This window comes from Salvia hispanica, chromosome 6 (genome assembly GCF_029641045.1).
Source record: "Salvia hispanica isolate PSC_SH4W2 chromosome 6, Shi_PSC_v1, whole genome shotgun sequence".
In the NCBI taxonomy this organism is placed as follows: domain Eukaryota; kingdom Viridiplantae; phylum Streptophyta; class Magnoliopsida; order Lamiales; family Lamiaceae; genus Salvia; species Salvia hispanica.
Window position 1 is genome coordinate 3,770,900 of NC_142697.1, and position 24,310 is coordinate 3,795,209.

At 39.2% G+C, this 24,310-nt stretch overlaps 1 protein-coding gene and 1 non-coding gene across 2 annotated transcripts; both read right to left on the bottom strand.

Annotated features, from left to right (window-relative positions):
* Nucleotides 1–13,135: 13,135 nt before the first annotated feature.
* TRNAD-GUC (transfer RNA aspartic acid (anticodon GUC)) lies at nt 13,136–13,207 on the bottom strand. The gene has a single exon. It is a non-coding gene; the product is annotated as a tRNA-Asp (tRNA).
* Nucleotides 13,208–13,668: 461 nt separating this feature from the next.
* Nucleotides 13,669–19,153, bottom strand: LOC125207360 (ATP-dependent Clp protease ATP-binding subunit ClpA homolog CD4B, chloroplastic-like). The gene is made up of 9 exons (XM_089061275.1): nt 18,299–19,153; nt 18,002–18,117; nt 17,798–17,920; nt 17,536–17,721; nt 16,872–17,087; nt 15,916–16,133; nt 15,441–15,516; nt 15,276–15,365; nt 13,669–15,138 (listed from the first exon to the last, which is right to left on the bottom strand). Exons 1-9 carry the CDS (start codon nt 18,864–18,866, stop codon nt 13,957–13,959), a joined length of 2,775 nt encoding a protein of 924 aa, XP_088917401.1. The 5' UTR covers nt 18,867–19,153; the 3' UTR covers nt 13,669–13,956.
* Between the last annotated feature and the right edge of the window lie 5,157 nt (nt 19,154–24,310).

Below are 24,310 nucleotides of genomic sequence, written 5' to 3' on the forward strand. Positions count from 1 at the left end.
TCCTCCGTGGGAAAGGATTTCTGTCTTCTCTATTTAAGTCCTAGTGCGCTGGTGAGATCAGCCCACCCTGATATCAGTTCACAGTCCGGGAACCAGTCAGAAGATTCGTGGTTTTGTACTAAAAGATCTTCACGTGGAGAAGGCCCTAGCCATCTTCGATTCTTTGGAGAATCATCAAGGTATAATGGTTGAACCTTAGAAAAGCATGTTTTAGGTTTCAATTAATTTAAAGCATGTTATTATTTGAGTTATGAGCATGATACATGTGATAATTACGCGAATAGAATTTGTCTAAATAATCCGCTAAATAGATCTGAATTATTTGTAATTGATTTATGTGAGCGGTTCCGCTGCCAGTTCCTTCAATTGGTATCAGAGCCAGTCTCTGGCTCTGATTATTTGGATTTAAATTTCGCGAAATTCATGTATGCATGTTTTTTTGTTTTTGAAGCATGTTCTTGTTTTTAGTTGTTATATTTTTATGCATGATGAACTCAAGAACTATCGAAACAAAGAACTCAAATATTTGGAACGCACGAGACGTGCGATTCGTCGGCGCTTGCGCCGAGACGAATCGCGCGACATGCGATCCAATTAGGGTAGTCGAGCGAATGGGAGCGAGGGAGGTGATCGGCCGGCGACACGCAGACGAGGGTGGTCTCGTGCGCGCCGTCGGCAAGACCACCGGTCCCGGAAATGCCTCGGAAATCGCGCTGTGCGAGTGGGAGAATTCGCGTAATCACGCGGCGACGTGAACACGAGCAAGGGCTCGTCCACAATAAAATACTAACTAAGAGCATCCACAATAGCGGCTAGCCGAACTATTGCAATCGGCCAGCCGAGAATCGGCGAGAAAATCGGCCTGGGCTAGCCGATTTGACGACGCTGGCCGATGCGCTGGCCGCCATTGTGGCGTGCCGATCGACCAGCGATCGGCCAGCGCCAATTTTGGTTTTTTTTAAATTTTTTTTTTTGAAAATCTATATATACGCGATTTTAGTTTCATTTTCATTTGCACCACTTGTTTTAACGAGTTTTCTCTCTCTCTAAATTTCTGTACAAGAACAATATCGAGCGATGGACAACAACAACGAGTCCAGTCCGGCGACGAGCGGCTCTCAGACTCCCACGGTACCCCTGGGATCTAGATGGGGCCAGATGGGCGGGCAGATGGGCCCAGGGTTTAACGTCCTTTGGCAACAGTTGATGGGGATGATGGCTGGAGCGTCGGGGGGGATGCAGGGGGGGACCAAGGGGATGCCGTGGGGGATGCCGGGCGGGGTGTAGGCTAGCGGCGGGCAGGCAGCGCCGGGGTGGGGAGGTATGCCCCAGATGCAGCAGCAGATGATGCAGCAGATGATGGGGATGATGTGGCAGGGAGGGATGCAGCTGAAGGTGCTGGCAGCGGAAGCGCATGCAAATAAATCAATCACATAATAATCAGATCTATTTAGACAAAACCTATTCGCGTAATTATCACATGTATCATGCTCATAACTTGAATTAATCATGTTTTAAGAATATTGAAACCTAAAACAAGCTTTTCTACGGAGCAGAAAAATACCTTATTAATTCTCCACGTGATGCTTTGAGTACTAAACCACAAATCTTCTCTCTGGTTCCCGAACTGTATCCCAATATCAGTGTGGGCTGATCTTACTAGAATACTAGGACTTAAATAAAGAAGACAGAATAAATCCCTTTTGGAATAGGAGAGAATTTCGAAATTCTCCTCAGCTTAGGAGTGGAATTTTCGAAAAACAACAATAATGAGAATTGTGTTATTTCTGTCTCCTTTATTCTCCTATTTATATTAAGTTCCTTTTGGGCCCAGACAGGGATCTATGGAAGGCTTTGGATATGGGCTCATCCAATTTACTTTTTACTAATTAAATTGAACCCACAATTTAATATAAGTTATAATTGGAATATTACGAGCAGCCACTACAGAAGTAATATTGAACTCTCCCCATCCAAATCCGAAATTACAAGTAATTCGGGTTTCCGTTTAACTTTCATTTCCCGTGCTTAAGATTAAAATGTCCATTAATTAATTAATGTCTGCTATTGACTTAATTAATTAACTTCTTATTAATTCCAAGAGTGGACTTAGCATGAAACGCTTATTTATTATTCATAGAGTAATCACACTCCAACTAGCTAGGTTCCGAATAATAAAACCTCGTTTCGCGCTCCTCCTGAGGACATTATCAAGCGAGACTCAGCTCGCGCACGATTCAATATAATAGCAATCCTAGCACCGCTAGATATCGATCACCACTACCCAATATATCAGGATAATTGGGTTACGAAAAACCCGCACCATTTGATAAGTCAAAGCAGTGCATAATCAATACCGTATGCTCAATGCTAACCTACATTGATTAAGAAATAAATATTTATCAAGACCTCGCCTTTCAGTAGATAGCCTAAGGCAAGTCTTGCTGTTAGATCCGTTCAGTGCTATACCACACCAATGTCATCTTATTTCAGTAAGGCTTAGAAATATGCAGACTGACATTGCAACCTTTCTCGATGGATAGTCAAATTCCATCTAGGTTGTGAAATTCATCTTTTTCTTTGTTTAGAACTGACCGTATTACCTTAAAGTGGATGACGCCCACAACCGGTCTACTAAAACAAAGACTTAGACTTTGTTAAGTTAACTTATACATTTAAACATGCATTAACATCCATTAAATGTAAAACATAACAACATTATGACAAAAATAATCTGTTTTATTTATTGGAAAATAAAATAAGAGTTTTACAGTATTCAATCACTCGAAACGTGATTTCTAGTATACAAACTCTAACAATCTCCCACTTATACTCAAAACACTTTCGAGTATACATAAAAATGTGCTAACGTCTAAATCTCCCACTTATACTGAAAGCGGATTGAGGTCTTGAATTAGTCGAACTCCCATTCCTTCAACATGGCTTTCATACGGCTTTACCGCTAATGCCTTCGTGAAAGGATCTGCTAGGTTGTTTTCTGACTCAATCTTGACCACTTGTATGTCTCCTCTCTGCACTATATCTCGAATGATATGATACTTCCTCTTTATGTGCTTGCTCGCTTTATGAGCACGTGGTTCCCTCGAATTTGCTACAGCACCAGAATTATCACAATAAATGGTGATGCTCTTGGGCATATTCGTAACCACACCTAAGTCCAGAAGGAAGTTCTTAAGCCAAACAGCCTCTTTTGCAGCCTCCGAAGCGGCCACATACTCGGCTTCCATGGTAGAGTCTGCAATGCATTTCTGCTTTACACTCTTCCAAATTACGGCTCCACCTCCTAAGGTAAACACATATCCGGAAGTTGATTTTCTCGAATCTACATCAGCTTGAAAGTCTGAATCTGTATATCCTAAAGGACAGAGCTCGGCTGCATTGTAAACTAGAACATAGTCCTTAGTCCGATTAAGGTACTTGAGTATGTTCTTTACGGCAGTCCAATGTCCTTGGCCTGGATTTGATTGATATCTTGCTACCATGCCAACAGCGAAGCAGATATCGGGTCTAGTACAAAGCATAGCATACATGAGACTACCAATTGCCGAGGCATATGGTATTCTTCTCATCTCTGCTATCTCAGATGCTGTCTTAGGACACATCTCTTGAGATAAATGGGTCCCATGTCTAAAAGGTAGGAAACCTTTCTTGGCATCCTGCATGCTAAAGTGTCTAAGTACTGTTTCGATGTAAGATTCTTGGGATAAGCACAACATTCTCTTACCTCGGTTCCTAAGAACCTTGATACCGAGAATGTGTCCCGCATCACCCATATCTTTCATCTCGAACTGGCTGGACAACCAAGTTCGCACTGATGACAACATCTTTTTATTGTTTCCAATTAGAAGAATGTCATCTACATACAAAACTAAGAACACAACATTTCCTTTTTCAACCTTCTTATACACACAGCTTTCATTTGGGCATTTCTCGAATCCAAACTTTTGAACAGTTTGATCGAAACACTGGTTCCATGATCTAGATGCTTGCTTGAGGCCATAAATGGCCTTCTTAAGCTTCCAAACCATGTGTTCCTTGCCCTTTACCACATAGCCTTCGGGTTGTTCCATGTAGATGGTCTCCTCAAGACTCCCGTTTAAAAACGCAGTCTTAACGTCCATCTGCCATACTTCCCAATCCATGTAAGCTGCTATAGACAAAAGTATACGGATCGATTTGAGCATGGCCACTGGGGAGAAGGTCTCATCATAATCGATGCCTTCCTTTTGGGTATACCTCTTAGCCAATAGTCTTGCCTTAAAGACTTTAACTCGTCCATCGGGTCCACGTTTACGTTTGTATATCCACTTGCTCCCAATGGCAGTACAGCCTTCGGGTAGGACAGACAAATCGTAGACGTCTTTGTCTACCATTGATTGTAGTTCCGAATCCATTGCTTTCACCCATTCGCAATGATCGACATCTGCCTGCGCCTCTGCAAAGTTCCAGGGATCAAGTACATTGCTGTCCGAGGAGTGATCCATGCACTCACCCAAACCAATGTATCTATCGGGCTCATGAGAGACCCTCCCACTGCGGCGCGGCACTACAATATCTGGAGTATTAGTTGAAATTTCTGGAGTTGTTGTTACACTAGGTAATTATTCTTGGTTAATGGAAGTTGTGACTTGAGTTAGCTCTTCAAGAGCTATCTCACTGCTGGACTTATGATTCATTACGTAGTCTTCCTCTAAGAATGTGGCATGGGTGCTCACAATCACTTTTTGATTTCTGAGACTATAGAATTCATAAGCTTTCGTTCCTCTAGGGTATCCTATAAACACACAAACCTCAGTCCTAGACTCCAGCTTAGTCGGATCCTTTTCCATTACATGAGCCGGACACCCCCATACTCTGAGATGTTCTAGATTGGGTTTTCGCCCATTCCACAACTCATATGGGGTAGTAGGAACTGATTTAGAAGGTAAGTGGTCTAAGAGATAAGTTGCGGAAAGCAACGCATGCCCCCAAAACGAGACAGGTAACCGTGCATAACTCATCATCGAGCGGACCATATTCAATAAGGTCCTATTCCTTCTTTCAGCTACGCCATTCTGCTGGGGTGTGCCCGGCGCAGTCGTTTGGGATTGAATTCCCGCCACTGATAAGTAGTCCAAGAACTCGGCACTTAGGTACTCGCCTCCGCGATCAGATCGCAGGCATTCGATAGTCTTGCCATGACGCGTCTCTACTTTAGCCTTAAACTCCTTGAACTTGTCAAAAGTTTCAGACTTGTAGCGCATCAAATAGACATATCCAACTTTCGAGAAGTCATCTATAAAGGTGACAAAGTATCGATAGCCGCCCCTTGCCTCGGTTGACATTGGTCCACACACATCAGTGTGAATGAGCTCAAGTACTTCCTTGGCCCTATTCCCCTTTGACCTAAAAGGTCTCTTAGTCATCTTGCCTTCGAGACAGGATTCACACTTCGAAAACGGTTCATTCTCAAGACCTTTAATAAGGTTTTGATCAACCATCGCATGAATCCTTCTTTCGTTGGCATGACCAAGTCTTAGGTGCCATAAGTACGTATCATTCATTGAACTTGAAGGTTCTTTCCTTTTCTTAGAAATTTTCGATGTATTATTGAGTTCTGATTTACGTTGATTAAATTGTGTAGAAGTGATTGTGTACAGATTGCTTTCCATGATACCACGACAGATATAAGAACCATCTTTCTTAATAACGCAATTGTCATTAAAAGAAATCGAATATCCATCAAAAGACAATTTAGAAACTGAAATTAAATTTCTTCTAAAAGAAGGTATCAACAAAACATTCTTCAAAATCAAAAATCTATCACTAGAAAAACGTAAATAAACGTCTCCCACTGCAACGGCCGCCACTTTCGTAGCGTCGCCCAGCTGAACTTCGATCTCACGATCGTGTAGCCGTCTTGTCACCTGCATTAAGTCAGGATCAAAACATATATGATAAGTTGCTCCAGTATCAATAACCCAAGTATGAGTAGATGTCGAAGCCAAACATGACTCGACTACTAGAGCATGGTGCATACCTGTAGCCTTGTCCTTCTTAGGACAGTCTGGCTTCCAATGACCTTTCTCTCCACATTTGAAGCACTTTCCAGTTTGCTTCTTGTCACCCCGCTGTTTCTTCTTTCCCTTAGCATTCTTAGCTGCCACTGGGTTCGGTGCCTTTTTCTTTCCTTTTCTAGGCTTAGAGCCAGAGGAATTGGGCGCCAAACTCAACATGGCTACCTTAGCTTGTACCATAAGGTCCTCCGCCGACTGAAGTTCAGTCAGCAGCTCTGCCAAAGTGTAATTTCGCTTGTTCATCTCGAAGTTGAGCTTGAACTGCTGGAAGCTAGGGGGAAGACTCTGAAGGATTATAGTAACCTGGGACTCGGGATCGATTGTCCCTCCCAACACCTCAATCTGGTTGAGGTGACTCATCATCTCGAGGACGTGTTGCCTCACACACGAGCCTTCCTTCATAGACTTTGTCATGATACTCCGAAAGGCTTGAGACTTAGCCGTTCGATTCTGAGTACCAAAAAGATTTGCGAGATTTGTCATGATCTCGGCGGCAGTTTCCATGGCAGAATGCTGATGCTTGAGTATTGATGACATAGAAGTCAACATATAGCACTTAGCCATCTCATTCGCCTTATGCCACCGTCTATGCGCATCTCGCAATGATTGCGCGGCATTAGCTGCCGGCACAGCTGGGCGTGGAGTAGTGAGCACGAACTTGTACTCTTCGGCTGTGAGAACGATATCCAAGTTTTGTTTCCATTCGATGTAATTTTGGCCTTCGAGTTTGTGTTCTTTGAGAATGGCAGAAAGAGGATTAAAAGACATCTTGACGGATTTTATTGCACTGCAAACAGAAGATTTTACTATTTGTCATAAACTTATGTAAGGAAATTGAGTAGATTAACCATAGAACTTTTCAAAATCTTACAACAGCAAAATTAATAAATTGTATCCTCCTTTGGAGGTTAATACGCATCAAAAACTTTACAATTTTACTGGTCACAACACCGACGCATCAATATCTTCCTCCTTTGGAGGTCAACATGTCAAATGCTGCCTAAGCATGACCATCAGATTTAGCATTACAGAATTTTATTTCTACAACACACTCCCATAACAATGTTCATGTGCTGATAACAAAACCAAGCTATCTCATAAATTCTGATTGAACCCTGAAACTCGCAGTTCCTTAGGATTATTGTCCCCACTTTGCAAGTGGCAATAATATTGGGAACCACATTCTAGTTCATTCTATTTATTATGTGAGAAGTCTGCCCTTATGAACATACCGTTTTCGTAGGATTATTGTCCCTACTTTGTAGGTGGCGATAATATTAGAAAATCAGCTTCACAAAATTTGGCAGTCCAACCGATGGAGACCATATATAAACTTTAAGTTCATAATTATCGCTTAGACATTTTAGTTATGGTTTTTCATTAATTATCCTTTAGCCTTAAGGCAGATTAAGACTAATTAAATTCTGTTGGTATTTAATTGACTGGATAATTAAATCTTTTAAAATCTTTAAAGTCTTAGTATTAGGAATTATTAATCTAGAAATTAATTCTTATTCATGTCTTACTATAAGATATATCTAAAATAAAGCACATTATTTATAATCTTAATTAGACATGAAAAATTAAATTCATATAAATTCCAAGTTCAAGATTAGGAAGAACATTAATTATATTATTCAATGTAATCTTATATATATATATATATATATATATATATATATATCTTATTATAGATTCTAGATATATTATATTTAGGAAACTATTAAATTATTCTCATCTATATCATCTAGGATATAAAATATTCATAGATATAGAAAATAATCTAAATATTCCTAAAATCTAGGGAAATCTTCCTAAAATATTTTATTTCATTAAATAATATTATTTTTAATGATATCTATTAATTTAGGAATTAAATAATCATTAAAATAATCTTTCGTCAATATCTTGCGATTCGAGGTTGGCACGAATCTACACGACGAAGATTTGAACGTATCCTCCGGAGACGCTCGCCGGAGCGGCGAATTCGCCGCCCGACCGCCGCCGGAAAACGCGCGCGCTGGGCGCGCCGCTTCCACCCTACTTCCTTCCCGGCGTGTAACCGCCGAGATGGCCCAACCCCGACGATCACAAGCCGCGCAGCTAAAGCCGCGAACCTCCGGCGCTCTCCCACTGGTCCGGCGGTCTCGCGCGTGCCAGCAACCGCCGCGCAAGGCGCGGCTGCTCTCGGTTGCGCGCCGCCGTTGTGGTCGAAGGGTGGGTTTTACTAGGGTTAAGGTTTTGCTAGGGTTTCCGGTGAAAAAGACCGGCGCCTCGGTGGCTCTCGGACGATCCCTTTTGGAATAGGAGAGAATTTCGAAATTCTCCTCAGCTTAGGAGTGGAATTTTCGAAAAACAACAATAATGAGAATTGTGTTATTTCTGTCTCCTTTATTCTCCTATTTATATTAAGTTCCTTTTGGGCCCAGACAGTGATCTATGGAAGGCTTTGGATATGGGCTCATCCAATTTACTTTTTACTAATTAAATTGAACCCACAATTTAATATAAGTTATAATTGGAATATTACGAGCAGCCACTACAGAAGTAATATTGAACTCTCCCCATCGAAATCCAAAATTACAAGTAATCCGGGTTTCCGTTTAACTTTCATTTCCCATGATTAAGATTAAAATGTCCATTAATTAATTAGTGTCTGCTATTGACTTAATTAATTAACTTCTTATTAATTCCAAGAGTGGACTTAGCATGAAACGCTTATTTATTATTCATAGAGTAATCACACTCCAACTAGCTAGGTTCCGAATAATAAAACCTCGTTACGCGCTCCTCCTGATGACATTATCAAGTGAGACTCAGCTCGCGCACGATTCAATATAATAGCAATCCTAGCACCGCTAGATATCGATCACCACTACCCAATATATCAGGATAATTGGGTTACGAAAAACCCGCACCATTTGATAAGTCAAAGCAGTGCATAATCAATACCGTATGCTCAATGCTAACCTACATTGATTAAGAAATAAATATTTATCAAGACCTCGCCTTTTAGTAGATATCCTAAGGCAAGTCTTGCTGTTAGATCCGTTCGGTGCTATACCACACCAATGTCATCTTATTTCAGTAAGGTTTAGAAATATGCAGACTGACATTGCAACCTTTCTCGATGGATAGTCAAATTCCATCTAGGTTGTGAAATTCAGCTTTTTCTTTGTTTAGAACTGACCGTATTACCTTAAAGTGGACGACGCCCACAACCGGTCTACTAAAACAAAGACTTAGACTTTGTTAAGTTAACTTATACATTTAAACATGCATTAACATCCATTAAATGTAAAACATAACAACATTATGACAAAAATAATCTGTTTTATTTATTGGAAAATAAAATAAGAGTTTTACAGTATTCAATCACTCGAAACGTGATTTCTAGTATACAAACTCTAACAGGAGCCCGGTATGCAGGGGTCACCACGGGGGGGGGGGGGGGGACACGGTCTATCGTCCCTCTCTTGATTTTTTGACGGCTTCGTCTCATACGTCGACCCAAGTGGAGACGCAGTTCACTGGCGATGACCTTTTGTCATTGCATGAGATGGGGATCGATCTCGGGGAGCCGGACACTCCCGTTCCAGCGGGTCGGGCCGCGCCGAAGAAGAAGGCCAAGGGGAAGGGCAAGGTGGTCGGCGAGTCGTCGCAGCCTGCTGTTGACGACACCCCCGCGCGGAGGAAGTGGACGGAGGTTGAGTACGCCGGCATGGCCAAGGCGTGGTTGTCGGTTTGCGACGATCCGCTGGTTGCGAACAGCCAGCGGGTCGTCAACATGTGGGCGAAGATTAGAGCAGCCTACAGGAGGAACTGTCCGCACAGGAAGGACTACAGCGGGGAGGAGTGCCGGAAGGGGTGGGAACGGATCAGGGCCGCGGTCGGCCGATTTTCGGGGTTGTACGCCAACGCTCTCCGCCAGCCGACTAGTGGGCAAAATGAGGAGGACGCCAGGAGGATAGCGGAGAGTCAGTTCCCCTTGCCGGGGAAGTATAAGGAGTTCACCTTCTGGGAATGCTATGTGTTGCTGAAGGACTCCGAGAAGTTCCGGGCGGGATGCGACGCTGGGTGGCCGAAGAAGCAGATGCTGAACTATTTCGGCGACTACAGCGGCAGCAGCGGCGGATCCCACGACCTCCCCCCGGATGCTGAGGAGTTTTCGTCCCCTCCATCCTCTACTTGTCGCCCTCGCCCGGTTGGCCAAAACCGGGCGCAACGGGCAGCGAGGGGAGGATCCCCCCTATCGCCCCAGGAGGTCATCTCGGCCCCACTCCCACGCGCGTACACCTTATTCTCGCGTGCAAAAACGGAGGAACGGATGTACACGGTCTTCCAAGAGTGGATGGCCACAACCGACCCCACGGAGAAGAGGTTTCTCTACTCGATGCTCGAGAACATGCAGGTGGATTTGGATGCCTCGAGGGCACTGGTGGGGTTTTCAGACGCGGGCTTAGATACCCCGGGTGGCGGCGGCGGCGACGAGGAGTAGAGAGCGGCGGGGCTCATGTGTGGAAGCCCGTTTTTTTTATAAAAAATCATGTATTTTTTTTTTATCTATGTACCTTTTTTTTTAATGAAATGAATGAATTTTCCCGTATATGTCTCGTAAATTTATTTCCTTAATTTAATCGTAAATTTTATTCCGTAAAATATAATTGTTTTTGAATTATTTTTATTGCGGCTGGCCTATTTGAGTAAATGCTGACGTGGCAGGTGGATTTTTAGTGCTGATGACGTGGCAGGGAGAGAGAGTGGCGCCTATTTCTATTGTGGATGCTCTAAAGATGCTTCTACAAAATAGGAAAAGGTATAATACCTTCTTAAATATCTTTTCCCTTAGAGAATGATTTTTCTTGAAAAAAAAAGTAAATGTGGTAGTTATAAGAGTTTACCTCTTTATTTATCTCCCCTCTTGGTGATCTCCCCTCTTTGGAGATGCTCTCAGTGATGGAGTAGCTTGAGAGAATGATGGAGTTGTCTGATAGAAAACACAAAGTTACATTTTTTTCCTCTAATGCTTTTGCTATAGATCTATCAAATAATGATATATTTATGCTATGGACATGAATATCATACATACCCTAATAATTGTTCACTTTGATTCCAACACAGATTTTAAGAAATGTAAATGAAAGTGAATTGAAAAAGTTAGTAGAACATGGTCCTACATGTATAAATTAGTTTTATAATAAAATGTGAGTGAAATGAACACAGATTTTAAAAATGTAAAGAAAAGTGGGTTGAAAAAGTTAGTATAACATGAATGCCACTTGTATAAACTAGTTTTAGTAATAAATGTGAGTGAAATGAGTTAGTAGATTGTGCGGCCTATTTACCATTTATAATAAAAAAAAGTGAAAGTGGACAATTAATGGAGTCGGATAAGACAAACAATTAATATCGAACCGGGAGAGTACTAATTTAGTCATTCAAATGCAAATGAATAACTTTATTTGTTAGCCCCAACCTTTGATAAAGTTTATCTACTTTTCTAGTTTCTTGTATATGGATATTTTCAAAAAAAAAAAAATATTCCCTTTTTTGAAAAGTTAATTTTTCAATTGACGATATAACAAAAGTTTTTTTAGAAAAAATGCGGAACGATGTAAATAGTGGTATGTATTAAAGCGTATATTAATTGCAAAAACAGATAACAACTTCGTTCATAATATTTCGGCCCATTTCATTTTTTTATTTCCCCATGTATTAAAATCATAATTTCAAGACTCAACATGACAACATATATATTAAAAGTTAAATCTAATGATTTGTCTCTTCAAACTTTATTCTTAGTTTAATAGGAATGGAATGCGTCAGTTACTACTTTGCTGTTAAAATACTGTAACATCTCAAGCACTATACATCTTTTAAAAATAATTTACGACCATAATTTTCCTAGTATTTTTTAGTTGTGACCTTATTTTTGTTCTTTTATATCAACCGAACTTTGGCAGTTTTCAGTTGATTTCCACAAAATGCATATAAAAAAAGTAAAGATAAATTGACAAAAATTGAGTATATACAAAATGTCATTAAATTTTAAATTGATTTTATTTAAACCAGTTTTCTTATAAACTATTCCTTTACTTGATTACCCTTTTGTTATATTTATTAGGTTAAATCACTACGAAATTACATGGATTATATATAGAAATATGAAAAATATTGATGACAAAAGCAACAAAATGGTGCCATTTAATTAGAGAAATTTTATAAATTGAATTGTAATAAATTTAGGCAGCCTATTTTAGAAGTGATACATCATATAGTTTGCCTAGTCATTTTATTCCATCTTCTTGAAATTATATCTTATTCAGAATGCAATTATTTTTTATTTTTAAATTACACTTAAATAATTCTAAAATAGATTGAAAATATAATTATTTTATAATCTTAAATTAATATCTTAAAGAAATTTATGTTCACAACAAAAAAAATATATATAATTTGATGTGAGTAGCTATGATTATTTAAAATTTTGAAAAGTTATTCAATTTAAAATTTAGAATTTTATAGTAATAAAATAATTAGATGTAAATGATTATGATTATTTGAAATTTTAAAAATCATTTAATAATAAGATAACTGAATGTGAATAACTATGATTATTTCGTTTGATGATAACACTAAGAAATTAAGTATACTGTCGTATTTTTAACTTGGAATAAAATAGTTGGATATGGAATACTATTATTACTTCGTCTTAGAATTTTAAGAGTTATTTAATAGGAGTAATAATATTATTAGATGTGAAATACTAATATTATTTCATTTCGAGATATCACTAAGAAATTAAGTATACATGCATATAGTCGTTTTTATAACTTGGAATTTTAAAATATTTTAATGATGAAATTAATGGATATGAATGACTATTGTGATTATTTTGTTTGATGGTAATACTAAGAAAGTAAATATATATGCATTTAGTCATTTTTACGACTTAGAATTTTAAAAATTATTTAATGAAGAAAGGAAGTTGTTTTTATTCTATATGAGAGTGAATCACATGTACTGTGTAGCTTCATATGCAAAATATAAAAAGAACACGCCGTTGCCGGGGATCGAACCCGGGTCACCCGCGTGACAGGCGGGAATACTTACCACTATACTACAACGACTTTGTTGTGATGATAACTTATGTATAATACTCTGAGTTTGTTGTTTCTGTATCTCACCTTTTTGATACGGAGCTTTGGAATTCTAGTGTTGGCCGAAAGTTGTGAATAAGAAATTTGAATCCCAAATACAGTACATCTTATCTTCCTTAATATTTATAGTTTTCATGGTATTCTTTTTTGACCATAAATTATGGTAGTAAAACCACTACTGATATTATAGGTGAGCCAGAGCGTTCGTTGTTTGACTTTCTCATTGCATGATACTACATCAAAGTAAACGGAATATGATAATCAAATATTAAATTTAGATAAAATTTAATTTGGAATTGTTTGGACTGCTAATTAATGATTATTGGTAAGAATTGTGTTTGAGAGTGGAGAAGGAAGAGTCACGACGAGTCCCTATTTTTATGGGACCGAGAGAATAGAAATTATGTACTACTAACCGGCATCAAATCAAATACATCAAATTAATAGATAGTACATTATTGATTTATTTCCTCCAAGATCCAATGTCAACCATCCAATTTCAGAAGGAAAAAAAAAAGACTAAAGGGGCACCATATTTTACTATCCTTGTCATTTGACAATAATAAACCCTTACCAACTACTCAAATGTAGAACTTATCTCCCCTGTAAAAACAACATACAACATGCACTTATAAGCCTAATATAAATCAAATTTTAACTGATTGCTTCCAAATTGTAGAAACCAAACGTACTAGCAGAAATCGAACAGACAGCGAAATCTAGAACACCACTGGTTCGGGATACGGTTCTGGAGGAGCGCCACTACTACCGTTCAGGACTACGACTTTGCCATCAGAATCAACATCAACGATAACTGAGTCGCCTTCTTTGATCTCACAGGCAAGCATCTTTTCAGCCATGCTATCCTCAAGTAACCTCATAATAGCTCGTCTGAGTGGTCTAGCTCCGTAGCTCGGGTCATATCCTTCATCGACCACCCTATCTCTAAACCTCTCGGTCACATTAAGTTCAATATCCCTGCCTTCCAGTCTCTTGAATACCTCCTTCAGCATGATATCAGATATCTGCTTCACTTCCAGCTTGGTGAGCTGTCTGAATACAATCATCTCATCCAATCTGTTTAAAAATTCTGGCCTGAAATATTGTTTTAGCTCCTCGGTCACAAGGCTCTTGATCCGGTTATAACTGTTATCCTTCTCATCATAATCCAGATCAAAACCAATACGACGCCCTCCCTTCTCAATTACACTACTTCCGATATTTGATGTCATGATCAAAAGAGTGTTTTTGAAGTCTACTGTTCTACCTTTACTGTCGGTCAGCCTACCATCTTCGAGAATTTGAAGCATCATGTTGAAAACATCAGGATGGGCTTTTTCAATCTCATCAAAAAGCACAACTGTGTAAGGACGACGGCGAACAGCCTCAGTAAGCTGCCCCCCTTCAGTGTAACCAACATATCCAGGAGGTGACCCGATTAGCTTTGAAACAGTGTGTCTCTCCATGAACTCACTCATATCAAGTCGGATCATGGCTTCTTCAGATCCAAAATAATAGGTAGCCAGTGCTTTAGCTAGTTCAGATTTCCCCACACCAGTAGGACCAGAAAAGATGAAGCTAGCGATAGGACGGTTGGGATTTTTTAGCCCAACACGGGCACGGCGAATAGCACGACTAATGGCTTTGACAGCTTCGTCCTGCCCAATGACCCTTGTGTGGAGTGTCTCCTCCATCTTGAGGAGACGATCAGATTCATCAACTGAGACCTTCTCAACAGGGATGCCTGTCCAAGCTGAAACTATATGCTGAATGTCAACTTCAGTAACAATAGGGCCTCCATCCCCAGCCTCACTTTCTGCCTTGGCCATCTCCTTGTTCTTTTCGACAAGACCAGACATTTGTGCCCTAAGATCCATTTCTCTATCACGTAGCTCCCCAGCCTACAAATTAATTAAGAGAATATAAAAAGCTCAGGACCCAATACCTCCATTTCAACCCACATATAACATATTCTGGATCTGACATCTTAACTATACAGGACACCTATATCAGCATCGAAATTATGTGCACAACTAACCTTCTCAAAATCCTGACTTCGAACAGCTTCATTCTTTTCCTTTGTTATCTGCCTGATCTCCTTTTCTAGCTCCTTAGCTTCTTCAGGAAGCTACAAACAAATTAATAATCATCATAACCATAAGGTGAAAAAAAGGTTGTGTTAGCTATCAGGTCAGGGTCTTACCTTTGCATGTTTCAGTCGGACCCGGGAGCCAGCTTCATCAATCAAATCAATAGCTTTATCAGGCAGAAATCGGTCGCTGCAACATGCAAATTGCAAACAAATATTCATATGAAGGTTGGAGGCAAAATATTCAGGTTATTTTGTATTTGATTCAGGGTTCATGTTTTATTCTATTTTTTGTTATGATTAGTTCTACTTTAATCTAACACCATCCATCAAAGAGTTTTTCTGTTGATATTCATCAGCTGCTTTTAAATGTATGAATACAAATAAATGGGTATAAAATTCCTTTCATTTTGACATTCTTAATGTCTGTAAAGAAGATAAACAATACTACAACGTACAACTGATGTAAGCAGTTCATTTTTTCTTGAGGGTTGAGAAGAAATGGAAACAACTGTCCAAGGTTAATTGGTGCACAAAAAATACATGTTAAATAATCATTATGATAGACAATTTCCTTAATAATTCATACCTGATATACTGATGGGATAATTGAGCTGCAGCAACTAAAGCTTCATCTGTGTAGTGAAGCTTGTGGTGTATCTCATACCGCTCCCGAAGCCCTTTAAGAATCACAATGGCTTCATCTACAGTAGGTTCAGGAACCCTGACAGGTTGAAACCTCCTTTCTAATGCAGGATCCTTCTCAATGTGCTTTCGGTATTCTTCAAGTGTAGTGGCACCAATGCACTGAAATTACATGATGTGTACACACGTATGATACAGTAGCCACAAAAAGGATGTCCACCAATGAGAAACTATAAGGAGCCAAAACTGCATATAATGAGGTCAATCCAAACTAGTTATAACTAGCATTCAGAAAACATTCATGTTAAAGTCGCACCAAAATTCCTCCATCCCAGTATCTCTTTGGAATTGCTAGCAGTATGCAAATAGTCCAGGATATCAAAATTATATATTACCCAGGCTGAGATTTTCATGCTTAACCACAGATCAGTGGATATTCTTGTTTATCCACATAAACATGACACAGACATCACCTACCAGAAAACTGCATAACCACTAAAACAAGAATCAAAATACATCACTTATGGAGATGAAAGGCCAGGGAAATTTAGTTGGGGAAAAGCTTAATGCATCCATAAATCTAAATTAAATAAATTTAGGTATACACTCATAAAGTAGAGTATTTTAAACAGTGAAATAACTACCTCATGATCAAAGTGTATGACCTAAGACATTGAAGCAATATGATTCAAATTTATAAATCAAAATCATAAGCAAGTTCCAGGCTGTGTTATGATTTTAAATGAGTCAAATTGATATACTAGTGGGGCATAAAGGAAAGAAAAGAAAAAGGGGATAGGCCATGATATGAGTGAAATGTATCTTGTCTCACTCTCTGCAAGATTCATGCTTTATGTAGCGAATTTCATCATTGTTACATATGATTGTTCTGAAGCTAACCTGTAGTTCACCTCGAGCTAATGCAGGCTTCAAGATGTTTGCAGCATCAATAGCCCCTTCAGCAGCTCCTGCTCCAATCAAAGTGTGTACTTCATCAATGAAAAGTATAATGTCGTCACTTTTCCTAATCTCTTCCATTAACTTCTTTAATCTTTCTTCAAATTCACCACGATATTTTGTCCCAGCAACAAGGAGACCCATATCCAATGTTATCACCTGATATGCAAGAAAGCATTACATAAAAAAAGAAAAGACAATGAATAAAAAGAAGAAAAGAAAAAGGCAATTTCTAATTCGGGAAATGCATTCTGATCCAAGTGCATAGAACTCAACTCAAATGTACAACAAACAAGATTAAATAGCATAATGATAACTTGGACATGATAAATGATCATAATCACAAACCAATAGACCGACTAAATAATGAAGAGTGCCAGCATGCATCTGCATCATTGTCCAGTGAATAATTATACATTCTTCTAGGAAAGGCATGAATTTCCCAAATAAACAAATATAGAATTCAATATTGGCATGGATGTTAAGGCAGAGCTGCTTGATTTGGTTGGGGGTTCATTCATCAAAGACAATAGTATTATTCAAGGATTGAAATAATGTAAAGGTTTGCATCTATTTCATGAAATAAACAAGTAAAGTACTGGCACACCTTTTTACCCTCAATAGTCTCAGGAACATCGCCGTTAGCTATTCTTTGAGCAAGACCCTCAGCAACAGCTGTTTTTCCAACACCAGGTTCTCCAATAAGGCAAGGATTATTTTTTGTGCGCCTTCCCAATATTTGAGTGACACGCTCAATCTGTTCCTGCCTTCCAGAAACTGGGTCTAATTTACCCTAGAAAGATAAGAGCAGCTTCTATTACACCTCCAAAGGAGTCCAACCATACAGATAAAAAAATGTAGAAATTTACCTCTTCTGCAAGCTTGGTTAAATTGGTACCGTACTCCTCAAGAGTAGGCATATTGCCACCAGAGCTTCTATCTCCTCCACCAACAGTAGCAGTCTCTTGATTCTCACCTATCATTCTAATGACCTACTTCACCAAATGCAAAATCCTTCAATTTTAAGGTAACCATAAAACAGCCAAACCTTAGGAAGACATGGAAATACTTGCCTGAGTTCGAATGTTACTCATGTCAGCTCCTAAATTTTCCAGGACACGCGCAGCAACACCATCACCCTCGCGAAGCAATCCCAGAAGCAAGTGCTCTGGTGCGATATAATTGTGTCCTGAACCAAAAACACAAATAAATCAAATTGGAAAACAAAAGTGAATCTATCTTCATATTTTCACTGTAAAACAATTAACAGAAAATTGAGCCATTTTTCACGATAAGTAGCCAAAGCTAAGAAAACAAAACAACTTAAACAGAGCATCACCACAAACTAATAGCTTTGGAAGATTAGTTACCAAGCTGGCGGGCTTCCTCAAGAGAGAGCTCCAGCACACGCTTAGCGCGAGGAGTAAACGGTAACTCCACAGCAACAAATCCACTCCCCCGCCCAATGATCTTCTCCACCTCGATACGGGCATCTTTCAAGTGTATACCAATGGCCTTGAGAGTCTTTGCAGCAAGTCCAGTGCCCTCACCAATGAGCCCCAATAATATCTGCTCCGTCCCAACGAAATTATGCCCCAGCCGCCTCGCCTCCTCCTGCGACAGCATAATCACCTTGATTGCCTTCTCCGTGAAGCGCTCGAACATGGCCCGCGGAGCCATTCGCGAACTTCTCCCTCGTCTATTGACGGCGATTGCAGATGCAACTTTTGATAGGAAACTGGACTGGCCTCGGTGCAGCATCGCGTCAACGGAATTAGCTCGCCGCAATCCTGAGAAACTGCTCAGTGTGATGGAAGCGGATCGTGAGGAACACAGCATAGTCGCCGGCAAATTTTTACTTTTATTAGGCGCATTGAATTGCCCAAACCAGGTGGGAGAAGAAGGCAATCTGATTGGTTGAAGTAAAGCATGCGCCATTGGTGATTCTGTTCACAGCTGCAAATAGAAAGGGGGATGAATGGGGCAATAACCCTAGGCTTCAATTCAAATAATGCAAATTGGAAGAATTAAAACTGCAAAAATGAATAGGAAGAAGTGATTGATTTGAATTTGAGAGCGCGATTTTTACGCCGCCTCTGAAATTGGGAGAGTGCGAGTTCAGAGGAAAAGGAAAAGGAGAGGGAAGTGAAGCCGTGAAGGCGGCGTTTCTGCTTTTCAAACAAAAAAACTTGTCAAAAGTGCATTGGAATCAAACTTGTCATTGTCAGCTGATACCTAGGTCAGTCCAAAATAGTTGATTCCCAATTCATCATCAATCCCAAGTTAATAAAGGGGCAGGAATCCTCTGTTTCACGTACTCCCTCCATCCCAATAAAATGAAACGTTTGCTTTTCAGTACAAGATTTTATATAGTGTTGTTTTGTGAGTTAAAGAAGAGAGAGTAGAGTAAGAGAGTGGGAAAAATAGAGATAAAGTTATTTCTATTTTAAAAAACGTTTCATTTTTAATTGGACAACTAAAAAAGGAAAACATTTCATTTCTAGTGGGATACTCCCTCTGTCCCCGATTAATTGTCACTATTTTCTATTTCGATCTATCTCTCAATAATTGTAACACTTCATTTTTACCATAAATGGTAAGTAGGTCACATATTCTACTAACTCACTTAACTCACATTTTATTATAAAACCAATATAAAAAAGTGGGTCTCACATTCCACTAACCTTTTCAACCAACTTTTTTTTACATTTCTTAAAATCCGTACCAGATCAAAGAGTGACAATTAATCGGGGACGAAGGGAGTAATAAAATTTTCAAATAAGAAAAAGAATATTCCCCCATCGCATAATAGATTTTATACATAGGTGATGATACGAGATTTTTGGACTATCTCCAAAATTTGACTAAGTTTAACTATGAAAAGTTTTTAGTCAATTACACATCACTAATAATGTGAATCCTACAATCCACTAACACTACTTCCACGATCTTTTCCGATGATTTTATCTCTCTCTTATTTTATTAATTGCACATTAAAACTCGTGTCATTTACAAGTTTGTCTATATGTCTATATTTCAATAACGGAGGGAGTATTATTTTATCGATGAACTCCCCCGTCTAATAATTTGTCACCGTTTAACTTGGCACGGGTTTTAAGTAATATAAAGTAGGTTGAAAAAGTTAGTAGCATGTGGGTCCTGCTTTTATATACTTCATTCGTCCATAAAAAATAGAGCAATTTGTGTATGTCACGAGTTTTAATGTAGAATTAGTAAAGTAAGAGAGAATGAGAAAAAGTAAGCGAGAAATAGTATTAATGGAATGATGTGTAGAGTTATTATTTGTTGAAAACTTTCCATAAAGGAATGTGCTCTATTTTTTGTGGACGACCAAAAATGGTAATCGTATTCTATTTTTTGTGGACAGAGGGAGTATTAGTTTTAGACTAAAGTTCATTTTTGGTTCTCTACATTTGCCCTAAAATACTTTTTGATCCTATACATTAAGTTTGTGACCTTTTGGTTCCAAACAAATTAGAACGTTAATTTTATCGGAAAAAGGTTAAATTTGGACCAAACACATTGTTTGGGACCAAAAGGTCACAAACTTAATGTATAGGACCAAAAATAGACTTTAGGTTTAGTTTTATTTTATAATAAAAGGTGAGTCAAAATAAGCTAGTAAGATGAGAGTCAACTACCAATAATGGTAAAAGTGAAAGATGGCTAATTTTTAGGGACGGATGAAAATTGAAATAAATGATAATTTTTCAGGAACAGAGGGAAGTATTAGAAACAGCAGAGGATCCCCACACTTGATTAAGATGTACTACTCCCTCCGTCCCAACTAAGACTACACACTTTTCTTTTACTTTGTCTCAACTAAGATTTTTGATAACTTTCCTTTTATCATTAATATACCCAACCACTTTTTTCTCTACATTCAACTCTCTTTCTCGTTCCACTTCCATTTAATAGTATACTCACTCTTTTCACTTTTCAAATAGCCACTGCAACTAGGGGTGGACCCACGTTGTTGCATGGGGCTCCTTAGGATCCAGCAATATTAAGTTTTACCAGATACTACTCCCTCCGTCCCGGCTAAGATGACACATTGCTTAGTCGGCACGGGATTTTAGGAGTTATTGGTTAAAGTGCTTAGAGCATCCACAGCGGTGTCTCTTATCCGTCTCTTAACCCTTTCATCTCCACTATTCATGGACCCACTGTACTTTTCACTCCATCTCTTAACTAAGAGATAGCACCTACATCCATCCATCTCTTAACCATCTCATCTCTTAACTATTCATACAATTTCATTTTTCATTTTTATTTTCAACAAATCCAATTAATAAAAAACACACTTCATTAAATAAAATAAAATTACAATTTAAAATCCTAAAAAAAAAAAAAATACACAATTAAAATCCTAAAAAAAAAAAAACACACATAATTAAAATCCTAAAAAAATTAAAAAAACACACCATTAAAAAAAAATGGAGGCAAAGAAGCAGAAGAAAGAGTTGTCTAATGAAGATCATTTGTGTCCACTCGTTGCCAAATTTTGTCCAAATGTGCTCCATTAGATCCTCCTGGAGTTGGGCGTGGGCGGTAGAATCACATGTCCTAGCCCGAATGTTAGAGTTTGTATACTAGAAATCACGTTTCGAGTGATTGAATACTGTAAAACTCTTATTTTATTTTCCAAGGAATAAAACAGATTATTTTTTTGTCATAATGTTGTTATGTTTTACATTTAATGGATGTTAATGCATGTTTAAATGTATAAGTTAACCTAACAAAGTCTAAGTCTTTGTTTTAGTAGACCGGTTGTGGGCGTCGTCCACTTTAAGGTAACACGGTCAGTTCTAAACAAAGAAAAAGATGAATTTCACAACCTAGATGGAATTTGACTATCCATCGAGAAAGGTTGCAATGTCAGTCCGCATATTTCTAAGCCTTACTGAAATAAGATGACATTGGTGTGGTATAGCACTGAACGGATCTAACAGCAAGACTTGCCTTGGGCTATCTACTGAAAGGCGAGGTCTTGATAATATTTGTTTCTTAATCAATGTAGGTTAGCATTGAGCATACGGTATTGATTATGCACTACTTTGACTTATCAAATGGTGTGGGTTTTTCGTAACCCAATTATCCTGATATATTGGGTAGTGGTGATCAATATCTAGCGGTGCTAGGATTGCTATTATATTGAATCGTGCACGAGGAGAGTCTCGTTTGATAATGTCCTCAAGAGGAGCGCGAAACAAAGTTTTATTATTCGGAATCTAGCTAGTTGGAGTTTGATTACTCTATGAATAATAAATAAGTGTTTCATGCTAAGTCCACTCTTGGAATTAATAAGAAGTTAATTAATTACGTCAATAGCAGACATTAATTAATTAATGGACATTTTAATCTTAAGCACGGGAAATGAAAGTTAAACGGAAACCCGGATTACTTGTAATTTCGGATTTGGATGGGGAGAGTTCAATATTACTTCTGTAGTGGCTGCTCGTAATATTCCAATTATAACTTATATTAAATTGTGGGTTCAATTTAATTAGTAAAAAGTAAATTGGATGAGCCCATATCCAAAACCTTCCATAGATCCCTGTCTGGGCCCAAAAAGAACTTAATATAAATAGGAGAATAAAGGAGACAGAAAACACAAGTTTTTATTTGTTGAAATTTTCGAAAATTATAGCTCTCACAAGCTGTAGGAATTTTCGAATTCCTCTCCTATTCCACAAAGGATTTCTTCTGTCTTCTTTATTTAAGTCCTAGTATTCTAGTAAGATCAGCCCACACTGAAATTGGGATACAGTTCGGGAACCAGAGAGAAGTTTTGTGGTCTAGTACTCAAAGCATCACGTGGAGAAGAAGCTAGCCATCTTCAATTCTTTGGAGAATTATTTAGGTATTTTTTCTGCTCCGTAGAAAAGCATGTTTTAGATTTCAATATTCTTAAAGTATGATTAATTCAAGTTATGAGCATGATACATGTGATAATTACGCGAATAGGTTTTGTTTAAATAATCTGCTAAATAGATCTGATTATTATGTGATTGTTATTTATGCGCCCGCTTCCGCTGCCAGCACCATCACCGAATACACATCTGCTCTTCCAAAGACGGATGCAATCCACTGCGAGGCGGACTACTTGCGGTAGAGCTTCTCGCGGTCTCAGGGTCGAACCAATTTCCCGCCTGAGGTCCTTCGTCGGCGACAATCATGTTGTGCAAGATTATGCACGTATACATGATGTCGACCATATTATCTATAAACCACGTACGAGCCGAGGCTTTGATAATGTTCCATCGAGCTTGGAGAACCCCGAACGCTCTCTCCACATCCTTGCGAGCAGCCTCTTGCTTCTGCGCAAAAAGAGCCTGTTTTTCGTTCGCAGGCATGTTGAACGTCTTCACGAAGGTTGGCCACTTCGGATAGATGTCGTCGGCAAGATAGTACCCCATTTTATACTGGCGGTTGTTAGCGATGAAGTTGATGGCCGGCGCTTTACCATTCAGAACTTCGGTGAAGAGGTCGGAGTGGTTGAGCACGTTGATGTCGTTGTTTGAGCCGGGGACCCCGAAATACGCATGCCAAATCCATAGCCGGTAGTCGGCGACAGCCTCGAGTATAACGGTGGGGTGGGTGCCTTTGTGGCCGCTCGTGTATGACCCCCTCAACGCCGTTGGGCAATTCTTCCATTGCCAATGCATGCAATCGACGCTCCCGAGCATCCCGGGGAATCCGTGTACTTGTTCGTGTAGTTGGAGCAGAAACTGACAATCCGCGGTGTTTGGCTTCTTCAGAAATTCGTCGGTGAAGGCTGCCCGGACGCCTCTGCAGAAATTCATCAAACAAAGTCTCCCAGTGGTTTCTCCGACGTGCAGGTATTCGTCGAACAAATCCGTCGTTTGTCCAGTAGCAAGCTGACGGATTGCTGCAGTACATTTCTGGAGCGTCGTGTGACTGGGACGGCCAGTAGTGTCAAAATCTTCTTTGAAGTACTCTTCTCGGGCCGCCAATGTATTTGCGATATGCAGAAATAACACCCGCCGCATGCGGAAACGGCGACGGAAGTAGGTATCATCCCATCTCGGGTTGTTAGAGAAGTAATCGCGTACCAACCTTGCGGGGGCTTGCTCCCGGTCACGAGGGATGTATTTCCGGGTTCGCTTTTGACGCGTCGCGGCTTCCTCCTCCTCCCTACGTCGATCTTCTTCTAGCGATTGTTCCATTACTAGACGAATTTGCTCAAATGGATCTATGAATTGATTAAATTTGGGAGAAGAAAAATGTTTTGAGATGAAGAATGTAGAGTGTTTGAGTGAGAATAGAGAGTTTTTTATGGTGGATAATTTGTGGGAATGATTTGGTATTTATAGAAGTGATTTGGGGCTTAAAAAAAA